Here is a 13294-nt window from a genome sequence, read left to right as displayed (position 1 = left end):
AGCAATAACAGCACGATTTGATTATTTCAAACATTTTTTATCCTCAAAGCAGGCACATGAATTATGCAACTTTGGTGATTAAATAATTGTTGTCTTACAAGGCAATTATTCTTCCATATATATTTCTTCACACCAAAAATAAATGTTTTTATTAGTTATCAATATATATTCCTATGTCATTGAACAATTTTGAGTAAAAAAGATTACCATCACTAAATAGAATATTGATTATTTTACATGTTCAGGTGATTTTGAATATATGTTTCATTGTTTTACAATACAAAAGTTTAAGAAAGCAAAAAAAAAAAAAAAATTAATCACTCGCTCTGTTCTTTTACCATACCGCCTGAAAATTATGTTGAAAATAAATTATAATATTATAAATAGTAAATCGCTCGCTCGCCCCAATTTTTTGGGGTCATTTGTCCGAAGAACAAGAAATTTTATTGGTGTCACCCAAATTATTTTTGTATAAAAAGATATGAACAAAAATGTATAAAAAATTCCACCAAAAAATTCTTGCGCATTTTTGAGTCCAGGCAATCTTCGGCACCTTTTGCAACAAATTGCAATACGCCCAGTCACATCTACCAAGTCTCCTCTACAAACGCTAAAAATTTGAAGTTTATATCTTTCATAGTTTTCAAGAACACTCCTGGACAAAGTGAAGTTTATATCTTTCATAGTTTTCGAGAACACTCCTGGACAAAGTGACCCTCTGAAACTTGGAAAAATGTCAATATCTTACATAATAAGTGACGTAATCAAAATCAGAAAAAAGGTTTTTAGTTGAAGTAAATTTCTACCATCCCTGAAAATTTCACAAAACTCGGTCAACACATATTCGAGAAATTGCGCACACAAAATTTGTAAGAAAAAAAAACTTACAACAAGAGGCCCATGGGCTACATGGCTCACCTGAATCACATTTTGCCCATATCTGAAGACTTTCCATATGTATATTTGCAAGTAAAATCTTGGTCCCTCTTGTGGCCCCAACCTACCCCTAGAGGCAATGATTTTTACAAACTTGAATCTGCACTATGTCAGAAAGCTTTCATGTAAATGTCAACTTCTTTGGCCCAAAGGTTCTTGAGAAGAAGATTCTTAAAAATTTTCCCTTTATATTTGTATGTAAAACTTTGATCCCCTATTGTGGTCCCATCCTACCCCTGGAGGCCATGATTTGGACAAACTTGAATCTACACTATGTCAGAAAGCTTTCATGTAAATCTCAGCTCTTCTGGCTCAGTGGTTTTGAGAAGATTTTAAAGATTTCCCCTATATATTCCTATGTAAAACTTTGATCCCTTATTGTGGCCCCAACCTACCCTGAGAGCCATGACTAAAAAAAACTTGAATCTGCACTATGTCAGGAAGCTTTTAAAATGTAAATCTCACCTCTTCTGGCCCATTGGTACTTCAGAAGATTTCTAAGGATTTTCTCTATTTATTCCCATGTAAATCTTTGATCCCCTATTGTAACCCCAACCTACTCACAAGGAAGGAGGGGGGCATGAACAAAATTGAATCTGCACTGTGAAAGGAAGCTTTCATGTAAATCTTAGCTCTTCTGGCTCAGTGGCTCATGATAAGAAGATTTTTAAAGATTTCCCCATTATATTTTTATGTAAAACTTTGATTCCCTATTGTGACCCCAACCTACCCCCAGGGACCATGATTTGAACAAACTTGAATCTGCACTATGTCAGAAAGCTTTCATGTAAATCTAAGCTTTTCTGGCTCAGTGCTTCTTAAGAAGAAGATTTTTATAAAGATTTTCCCTATATATATCTAGGTAAAAAGTTTGATCCCTTATTGTGGCCCCAACCTAACCCTGGGGGACATGATTTTAACAAAATTGAATCTGCACTGTGTCTGGAAGCTTTCATGTTCTGGCTCATTAGTTCTTGAAAATAAGATTTTTAAAGATTTCCCCAAAATATTTCTATGTAAAACTTTGATCCCCTATTGTGGCCCCATCCTACCCCTGGGGGCCATGATCTGAACACATTTGAATCTGCACTATGTCAGGAAGCTTTCATGTAAATGTCAGCTCCTCTGGCCTGGTGGTTCTTGAGAAGAATATTTTTAAATGACCCTACCTATTTTGCATTTTTGTGATTATCTCCCCTTTGAAGTGGGCATGGCTCTTCATTTGAACAAACTTGAAAGCCCTTCACCCAAGAATGCTTTGTGCCAAGTTTGGTTGAAATTGACCCAGTGGTTCTGGAGAAGAAGATAAAAATGTGAAAAGTTTACAATGACGACGACGCCAACAGACAAATTTTGATCAGAAAATCTCACTTGAGCCTTTGGCTCAGGTGAGCTAAAAAGGTTTTCTGTTGGAAACGGAAGACCTTAAATATAACCAAGAATATCAATATAGCTCATCTTGTTTTTTAAAGGTAATTCCAACACCCCCCCCCCCCCCCAATCAGAAGCTGGGAAAAATGGCAACTAACCATTTTGAGTAAATATCTCTCTAGTGCACCAACTGTAGTCAATGGCTCCATCTTCAGGTTACAACCACTCCTCTCCAGTAAACCCGATTCTCCAGATGCTCGCTCCAAACGGAATCGTAAACGTCGGGTCAAAATCTACAAAAATCTTGATTTATGAACTCTGCTATTAACTCTACTCATATAAGTTGGTTTTGCAAGAGGCACAATCACCGCATATCAGATGAGACACATCTATTCACCTGTAATTCATAACAAGAACCAAGTAAATCATATTTATACAATTCATTCTTGAAAATCGTTGGTCCTGGTAAACAATTTTTCATAGACTTCCAAAAGTTTATTTTCGTCAGTTCTAGGGTCCGCCATAACATATTCCATTTTAGTTGACAACAGACTGTTTAGTTTGAATATTTGTTCCTTTTTTATCATGATATCTGACATTAAAAAGGTTCACTAAGCTTGCTAAAAAAGGAAGAACCCCGATTTATTTATACAAATAACAGGATAAGAGATGGGCACATCAATAAGAAAAGTGGCCTGGGTACTTTTCAACAGTGAGCAGTGGAGAAAGAGTCAGTTTTGGCTGGTTTTTGAAAGAGAATGAATATAAATAAAATTTTTAGCATATGTTATTCAGCAATTTATCTAATATCGTTCATAAATTGTCTGTGTTTGTGGGTCCTGCTAGAAATTTATGGGTCCTGGAAATCTTTTCTCCTAGCAGGACCTATTGCTTGTTGATAAAATTTTTCAAGACAGTTGTAGATATTCAATGTTAACTCATCACCTGTAATCCATAACTAGGACCAGGTAAATCACATTTGCACAATCTACATTACACCATCAATTAATAAATTGTAGTTATACAATTCAACTACCGGTATTTACCTGTAAGCCATAACCAGAGCCAGGTAGATCATAGTTGTACACTGGCAGTTTTTCCACTGACTCTAACACTGCTATCAACTTTCGGACCAGCGCAATGGCTGGGTTCAGTCTGAAAGAAAACAAGCTTGACTAGAAAACTGACACAGTCAGCAATGGCCCTACTGAGGGTTATTAGAGGAAAGTTTCATCTGTATTTGATATACATGTAGCAATGTTTGGGGCTGGTATAGTGTTACCTCGTTATATCGCTAGTTTTTGTCCCAGCCTATTTTGGAGTTACATGTATATCGAGGGTGGCATTATAAAGAGTTTGGTCATTTTATTTCATTGATTTGGAAAAAAATGGGGTCAATTAATTAATCAATTATCGTCCTTTTATTGCAGTCCACATATGACATGATATGTTTATGCATAAAATTGTTTTGCTTTACTTCTTAAAACTTTGCTTTAAAAAAATGCATATTCTGCACTTGTGCATTTGCAAAACACTTGAGTATATCTACAATAGTTTTATTTGTGGCATATGGTAGGTTCTATGATGACTGAATAGGTTGAGCGGTTGACAAACACATGTAAAGGCTGCAACTTTTTTTCTGGAACACAGAAATATGATGTCACACACATAAATACACACAAAAGTCACATGGTACACAAAATTTACAGCAGTTGATAGCAAGTCTCATCGAATAGAGATTTGGTTAGTGTGCAAACAAACATTGGTGGAAGTGTGCAGCCAATAGTAGTTTTGTTTCTCAGTTATTCATGCGTAGGCAATACTACTGGACAATTTCAGAGACAATCTTTAATTTAGATTTTTAAATTTAAATTTTTAAAGCCATGATATGCCAATGTTCAAGAAGTTATTGTCGCAATTACCTATGCTTACCTGTTTTCATGACACATACTAAATTTAGTTTTGCTTTGATTCACTGGAGCACACCAACTATGTATAATTAGAGCTTCTGATCCCTGTTCATTGGCATTGTTGTCGCGGTATTTATAAAGGCAATTTTACCTTTTGTTCCTGAAAACGGGTGGCAGATGGTGATAGGCAAGGTTGGCATTATGTCAGGGTTTTTAGCATGTATGGAAATCCGTTCTACACATTTCGATGGCGATATGCGGGTGTGGCAATATAACAAGTGGCGATATACCAAGGTAACAATGTATATATGTTAATATTAATAATATTCAAAGATACATTGGAATGAAAATCTGTGAAAAAGGAATCATGAAGCATATTTATGAGAGATTGATGTGCAAATGTAAATTACTTGTTAGGCACACAGTCATCCACTCAAACACAACAGAGTGCAACTAAATCCCATTGTAAGGGGATTCAAAATGGATAACTGGTACAAAACATGGTACAGCATACATACCATTTGAAAAGGATTATGAATTTGACATATTGATACAATTGATTGAAGTGTTCTACATTTTTAAAAATAGAAATCTATAGAATATGTCTTTACATACATGTACATAGGTGAGGCAGTTTTCCTTACTCCTAGCAGAAACACACCATGTACGCGCTAGAGACAATTCATCAGCAAATATCAAAATACTTGCGTATAAAATGTGGACTTTACCGTCAACCAGCAGTGAAAAACACCATTTCAAGATCTTCCCCAACGAAAGTTCAGTAGCAGTAATGAATAAAGTACACTCATTTTGTATCTATTTTGTGACTTTCTTTATTAAAAGGAACAGTTCTCTAAGGAGTCAATGTGCAATTAGTACATAATTCAATGAAACAGTTCCACAGGACAGCACCAAGCATTTATATATATATATATATATATATATATATATATATATATATATACATACACACACACACACACATACATACATATACAGTATATATATATATATATTTATATATGTGTGTGTGTAATTATTGTAAATTATTTCTGTACAAAATTTGAAAACTGTACAATGAAAACTACTTGCGTTATCGAGTCACAAAGATAGTGTTGAAGGACAGACCGACGGATAATGTAATTACTATAGGGCTCCTGCATTTCATGCGGGGCCCTAAAAATAGGAGTTATTAAAAACTCAACCTTAGTTTTTCATGCATTGAATGTTTTTTGTAAGATTTTCCTTCTACCTCATTGTAATTAAAGGTGTTTCATCATTACTTGACCGTTGACCCTTACCCATCATTTTCCTGGAAGACTGATCGAAAGATTCCAATCCTCTCTTTCGTTCTTCTCTTGCTGTCCTTGCTGGTAGAATCCTCAATGTTCTAAAAATAGAAGTCAACAGTCAAATTTTATTCAATGGTTTTCATAGGGGAGAAGAATACATTAGTTTTAGGAGATTAACCCATAATTTTCAACAGAGAATAACCAGAGGCTTTAAAAGATTAACCCATAATTTTTAGAATTTATTTCTTATCCCCTTGTATTTACATACACTTTAAAACATATTTAAATCAAAATTAAATCAGTTATTATGAATTAAATTAAAGATTTTTTCAGTCATTTTTCATGAGGCAACTGATCAGAAAATTGATGAATTTCTTACATTATTGAGAATGTTGAGTAGAGTTTGGACCAGACCACTGGACTGCAGTTCATACGAAGACACAGTGTGCTCATCTCTCAGTAATAAGACCAGCTCCTCCAGACTAACCCTCATGTCCTCAATCCAAGTGACTTCACCATCAGCATTCTAGTCATATCACAGCATCAAATGAAAACCAAAAAACTGACAGTTGGGAAGGGCCGTAAAGAGATTTGATTGACATATCATATTGACTAAAACTAATGACACAAAATCCATTAATGTTTGTAATGACATATGAGGAGTGAGAAGTACATGAAAAAAAAAAATGTGTAATTTAATCTGGATATGGCTATAATCATAAAATTCTCAAAATCTGCATTTACAGGTTCAACTACTGGATTATATACCTATGTATAAAAATGAAAGCTTCATATGCTGACCTTTGACCTCATAACCAAAAAATCTATAGGTGTTTCCCTTTAATAAACAACCACCTTTCTACAGAATTTGAAAGATGTATGTTGCAACTTATCAGATATTGTGTTACAAAGAAAAATGAATTACTTTTTTGGTATATGATATGAAAGAACTTTTCAACTTATCGTGTTACAAAGAAAGCAAAGTAAAATTAAAGATTGAAGGTCTGTCATAACCTTGGCCCTTTTGACCTAATGCCCTAAAGTCAATAGGCATCTTCCTTTAATGGCTGACTTTCTACTGACAATCATTTGAGATATCATGGTAAACATGATAATGGACAGTCAGAATGATGAACAGACAAACGGGTCCAAAGTAGTGAGATATAGACAAATAAGGCCATTAACAAGAGGTCCATGGGCCACATCGCTCACCTGAGTCACCTTGGCTCATATCTAAAGATTTTTCCTATGTTCACATGTAAAACTTTGATCCCTATCCTTTTTTTCTTTTCTTTTCAATAATTTTTTAAAGTAGGACTGTCATTTTTCTTTTATATACATATATATATATATATATATATATATATATACAGTATAATCTGTCTAAACCGGCTATGTGTGGTTCCAAAGAAATTGGCCGGTTTGCAGAGTCCGGAGTGCAGAATGTTGACAAGAATGAGAGTTGCTTCCCTTGTATTCACTATCTATGCACACGTGTGTAATGATTGCTAACGTTTTAATATACATTTATCACAAAAGAATTCAAAATGTAAAAATATAAATGTCAGTGTTTTATTGTCGTGCTCATTTGAAAAAGTTTCAATTTTTATTAAACAGTTTAAAATCTGGGAATTATTCGCGCAATTTTCTGTTGGTAAGTTGTCGATTTCGTCTACATCATCGCCGTTATCAAGTGCTACATTATGTACGTTCGTCAAGTTTGTGTTGTGTTCGTTTAAAATTTGTCTTTCCCATCTTTCATTGTAAATGTATCGCTTTCAATTGTCTCAATTTGTGAAACGGAAACTAATACAATGCCGAGTGATCGACCGGACATGGCGAGTTGTGCTAACTAACTGCAAATCATCACTGTCTGACTCGCCAGAGAGCTCCGAGAAGTCCACGAGGGGAAACCCTGCTTTTGGAAAACATAACGGGATTGTTGCCGATTTTGTTTCATTCCAAGAATGTATCGAATTCATCGATTAATTGAACTTTGTCTTTTAATGTCAGTTCTCGTCTCTGTCGTTAGGGGGAGGGCGCCATTACCTCGTGAGTGGTGCTGTCATAATTGAAAAGTGCACCCCCTAAAAATCAGGTTTTATTTTAAACTGATCGCGACTCATCGCCAGTTGCACTCTTTTACTTACCTGTGGCTTCCCTTGAGACACCCTTTGTGTACACCGCGTGTGATCGACCGAATACCGACAGGTTGGTCATCGTGGGGTGGCTGGTTTAAATGCGATAATTAGAGCTAATTACGAGCAATTGGGACCTTGTGTACACTGAATACAATTGACCGCAACAATTAGGGTGGTGTATCGTCGAGGGGCCGGTTTACACAGGATAATTAAAGTTAATTAATAGCAGTTGGGACTGTGTAAGCCGGCCGATATACAGAATACGCAGTATCCGGAGTACAGGGAATTATTAATAAAGGATTTGTTAAAGAAATGTTAGGGACTATATTTTGTGGCCGGAATTGACAGAGAGCTGGAGTACTCAGAGGCCGGTTTGGACAAATTATACTGTATATATATATATAGGGCTTTCTAGGGATTTTAATGACTTAAGGAAAATATAGGAACCTCAAGTTTATAGGAATATATAAGAATAAATTGGGACTTGACACCCTGACCCCATTGTAATGAAAAATTTGGAACTACAAATCCCTGCTGGCCATTACTGTTTATGCAAATGTCTATATGACCCAGACTTAGTAAAATGTTTTATATATGGAGTATCTAATATGCAATTGGGAATTACAGATTTTTTAAGCATCAAAAGACCACATGAAAGAAATTTTATTTCATTCATCTAACAATGAATGATTAATTCGCAATGTTTAAACAGATGAGGGCTGGCCTGAGAACCAAGTTATTAATTATTTTTAGGCCTAATGTGACATACACTGTCATATGAGATACATAACCTGTCTTAACTTTAAACTTCAGAAATAGAGAATCTTGAACGAGTGCTTCTAGCATATGAAATGAGTTACCGGATTTAATATTTCCCGAGCCTTGGTCATATGTCATAAACACGAGTGTAAGATTCTCACAATTATAGCAATCATTAAACGCACATATTAATTACTGTCTATGTCACAGGAATTTTTTGCTTTCAATTCGATTGTGACATCATGGCTATGTCACAGTTTGAAGAAACTTGAAATTATTTTCACTTCATAAAAGACACAAAATCCTCTTGGAACAACCTTGGTGACAAAACAAGGTCTTTTACCCTCAATGTTGACAATTTCAAAGGATGACATGTTGTTTTGTTTATGTGGTGCATGAATGACTGATCTACCTAATTCGCCTAATTATGAACCTGTGCTATGAATGCATATCATTTTTCCAAACCCATGTTATGAACCTGGGAAAAGTAACTGTTGTGTGATAGATATGAGGTATTCCACATACCCTAACTTGACTAATCTGCATGGCACATGCTGCCTCCAACTGCTGAACAATGTTGCGTATTTTAGCAACCACACCACGAGGCATGGCTTCTGCTGATCTAAAGTATTGCTCGTATATCTCTCTGGCCATTGTCTTCACCTGCAGAATACAAACTCTAATCTAGAGTTAAGAACTAGAGTTTTCAGTATGTTTAACCATGAATCATATATAAAAATACAATTAAACTTAATAGTCTCCCTACCTTAGATCTAATTTCTTCTGACTTGGATCGCATTTTTCTGTTTTTCTTGCCACCCCAGCCGGTAGCAAACTCTGGACCTAGAGAGGTTTCAGCAGTGAAGGAGTGCTTCGTGCCTCTATTGGACTCAAATATGAATCCAGCTAGGTCCTCTTTCAGGATTGTGGATTGCTACAAACAACATTCATATCACGATATAGCAAATAATAGGAATAACGATTTAGCAAATAAATTAAGGTAACCAATAATTAACAAATAACATGCTATAAATTTTACTTTAAGGTACTACTCTACATCGTCATAATGGCTGACTTCCTTTAAAAACATGGATGAAAAAAATCGATATCAGCAATATTTGACTTTACCTTTTCCATTTAAATACCTAGCCGAGTAGCTCAGTAGGTTTGAATACCGACTGCTGAACTGTAGGTCGCAGGTTCGAGTCCAACAGGGGTTTTAAACTATTTTCAGATTACCTTCTACTAAAACTGTATTTTTTGACAAAATAAAGTAAATTTGAAAATTTTCAACTTCAAAATATTGTTGTACATATCCTCCACTTTTCATCTACATCAAATTTCTCTGGTGTAGCATACCTCCTTAACACAGATATGTAGATTTAGCTAATCAAGTATTTTGAAGATGTATATAAAAAACAACTATTTTTCATTATTTTCAAGACCAAATTATTCTCAACACCCACAAAATCTACCTGTGAAGAGATCAATATGATACTGCCCGTCAATCAAACCAAAAACAATAGCTTCCAATATGATAGATGTGATCAGCCTAGTGCGCTACACCCAGACCCCGGACACCCCAGATCAATGACACCCATGTTGATTGAGCTACACATACTTCTTAGTCCCTGTCAATACTTACATCACAGACTTGTTGTCCATCGGAATTGTGGATGTGTAACTCCCCTTCCTTCTTACATGCCAGTGTCCAGTTTCCGACCATCAGTTTCTGAGACCCAACATGAGACATAATTGGATGACTGACTGCCCCCTGCTTTATCTGACCCCGAGCTCTCTGTAACTTCTCTAAGAACTCTCCACGGTTTTCTGAACTGTCAGAGCTTCCCTCAGGACTCCCACTAGAATACATGGTAGCCAGCTTGCTGTCCAGGATAAATCGGAACCAGCCATTACTCCCGTTGGACAGCTCAAGAGCTGCAGCATCTGACCACAGATACAGGCAGTCCCGGCCGCGAACAATACACCAATCCTTCCAGTGATATGGACGACCCTGTTGGATTTCTGTGGCATCCTCAATCACACTCTCTTCATCCTCCTGTCATTGAAACACAAAACAATGATGAAAAGAGACAGCAAGAGGCCCATGGGCCACATCACTCACCTGAGTCACCTTGGCTCATATTTAAAGATTTTAAAGATTCGCATGTAAAACTTTATCCCTATTGTGGCCCCAACCTACTCCTGGGGGCCATGATTTTTTCAAGTTGAATCTGGACTATGTCAGGAAGCTCTCATGTAAATGTAAAATTTTCTGGCCCAGTGATTTTATAGAAGACTTTTAATGATTTTCACTATATATTTGTATGTAAAAATTTGATTCCCTACTGTGGCCCCATCTTACCTCTGGGGACTATGATTTTTACAAATTTGAATCTGCACTATGTCAGGAAGTTTTCGTGCAAATGTAAACTTCTTTGGCTAAATGGTACTAAGGAGAAAAAATTTTGAGATTTTTTTCTATTTATTAGTTATGTACAACTTTGATCCCCTATTGTGGCCCCATCCTAGCCCCGGGGGTCAGGATTTTAACAAACCTGAATCTGCACTATGTCAGGAAGCTTTCATGTAAATTTGACCTTTTCTGGCCTAATGGTTCTTGAGAACAATATTTTAAAATTACACCATCCTATCTTTTTGATTATCTCCCCTTTGAAAGGGCCTGGCCTTTCATTTGAGCAAACTTGAATCTCCTTCACCCAAGGATTCTTTTTGTCAAATTTGGTTGAAATTGGCTTAGTGGTTCTGGAGAAGCTGAAAATGTGAAAAGTTTACAGACAGATGTATAGAGACTATAGAATGGACAGCGGGTGATCTGGAAAGCATTCAGCTCAAGTGAGCTATTGAAAAATTAGGTAAGTATCTACTGTAGAATAAATTACTGTAAACTAACTTTTATTCGCAAGGCTTACGAGGACCTTGTTGTTACGAATATTTCTCTCCGCAAACCAGTCCGTTAATATTTCTCGTATTTGTTTAAGATGATCTTTGTAGTGAAAATTAGATTCACGACAAAAAAGTTTATCACTGGTTAATGGCAAATGAAGTCAATGCGTTTAAGTTGGTTCACAGCATTTTCAAGAGGAATAACAATCATGGTTTATGTGGTAGATTTATTGATTTTGTGGTGGTAGATTTATTGATTTTGTGGTATTTTGTGGTGGTAGATTTATTGATTTTGTGGTGGTAGATTTATTGATTTTGTGGTGGTAGATTTATTGATTTCGTTGATTTCGCAGTGGTAGATTTGTTGTTCTTTATGGTACATGGTGCATTGAGAATTTGAATTCATGAGTATGTCTTTACCACAAATCTAACAGAAACAAAATTTCTCATATTCTCAATTGACCTCTCAAAGAGGATTTACAAAGGAGTAAATAAACAAAATGTTGTCAATGTCAAAACCTATTACATTATAGTACACTTCATTGTCAGCATGTGTAACAGTGGCCATGATTCTCTTACTTTTTCCTCCTTGATAGCAGTAGCTTCACTCTCTAGGGGTCCAGCCATTTCTTGGACTCGACCAAACATCCCAAGTCGAGCAAAGTGTTCCAGAAATATATCCTGTGCCTTCTTCATCAGATCCTGGGTAATGAACAATACCACTTGGTGGCCTTCATCATCCTCCTATCAAAAATGGGAAATAATCTGCATTCTAAAACTATGTAAAATATTTTCTATCGCCATTGTTGCATGTTTTAAGGAGAAAGTAATTGTGTTAAACAGTTTAAACACTAGTTTAACAAGAGATCCAATAACCACATTGCATCAATTCAAAGTACAGGTGACTCTTGATAACTCCAAGTTCAATGGACCTTAAAAATTTTGAGAAATGGAGAGTTTGAAATTTGGAAATTGAAGGTCCGTCAATACGGTTCAGATTTTACAGTAACCGGAAATGCTTACCAACAAGATCATATCGTTTTGACATGTTTTCCTTCATATTTGTCAGGTAGTTAATTTGATATTAAAATAAAGAACCTTATTTTGCATAAAGATTTCAAAGTTTATGTCTTTATTTGTTCTTTAATCCTGCTAAGATATGCATACAAAACCGAGTTCCAATAAAGCTTTACTATCGCTAACTAAACAGAGCACAATATTTTGTCGATTTACACAAAGCAAACATTCTAATGTTTTTGAGTAATTTTACCCAAAGAGCAAACTAAAGAAGCAGGCAATTGAAAACTCAACCGGTCTTTTGTAATTTGCTGTAACAGTCCGTAGGTCTTTATCACCAGACCCTGTGTAAGGTGTAAACTGACCAATGCCTAATTACCACAGCCATGCACACTATCCTCTGGCAATCAACAAAATCCAGGTAAGGTCCAAGTGGAAATTATTACACACTTGGGTAACGGTGGGTATTCGCTACCACCACTTCGAGAGATCGAGAGTGAAAAACAATAAAATGTGTTTTACGGGACCCAACTTCACTTCAAGAGATCGAGAACTTCGAGAGATTGAACGTTCGAGAGATCGATAGTAAATTTGCTTTGTTACATAGAGAAAAAAATCGGGACCACAATTTCACTTCGAGAGAACGAAGTTTGACCCAGCGAGAGTCACCTGTAGCAAGAAACAACTTTGGGTGAAAACAAATCCAGGTAAAATAATTTTCTAATGTGTTGCATTACTGGTACTTACTGGACATTTGGTCCAGGAATGGTTAAGATATTATTGGACAAAACAGATTTTACCAGATCGAAATTTTATAGGCAAATAAATCACCTATTGTGGCCCCACCCTACCCTTGGGGGTCATAATTTTGACAAACTTGAATTTACACTATATCAGGAAGCTTAAAATTCCATGTATAATTGAACTTTCTGGCCTAGTTATTGTTGAGAAGAGGATTTTG

The 13294-nt window shown here is 35.9% G+C and overlaps 1 protein-coding gene across 9 annotated transcripts in view; it reads right to left on the bottom strand.

Annotated features, from left to right (window-relative positions):
• Window positions 1-13294, bottom strand: part of LOC125649735 (E3 ubiquitin-protein ligase HECTD1-like) — a 99395-nt gene that overhangs the window by 46209 nt on the left and 39892 nt on the right. For all 9 annotated transcript variants that reach the window (XM_056165008.1, XM_056165010.1, XM_056165012.1 and 6 more), the window contains exons 11-18: window positions 11896-12060; window positions 10055-10468; window positions 9176-9343; window positions 8935-9072; window positions 5889-6035; window positions 5519-5607; window positions 3354-3462; window positions 2466-2600 (exon numbers count right to left, since the gene is read on the bottom strand). In XM_056165008.1, the coding sequence (XP_056020983.1) occupies window positions 2466-2600; window positions 3354-3462; window positions 5519-5607; window positions 5889-6035; window positions 8935-9072; window positions 9176-9343; window positions 10055-10468; window positions 11896-12060 (1365 nt within the window). The remainder of the gene's footprint in view (window positions 1-2465; window positions 2601-3353; window positions 3463-5518; window positions 5608-5888; window positions 6036-8934; window positions 9073-9175; window positions 9344-10054; window positions 10469-11895; window positions 12061-13294) is intronic.

Source organism: Ostrea edulis, chromosome 5, assembly GCF_947568905.1.
Source record: "Ostrea edulis chromosome 5, xbOstEdul1.1, whole genome shotgun sequence".
Classification (NCBI taxonomy): Eukaryota; Metazoa; Mollusca; class Bivalvia; order Ostreida; family Ostreidae; genus Ostrea; species Ostrea edulis.
The sequence above is the reverse complement of the archived record's forward strand: the minus strand, read 5'-3'. Positions and strand labels throughout refer to the sequence as shown.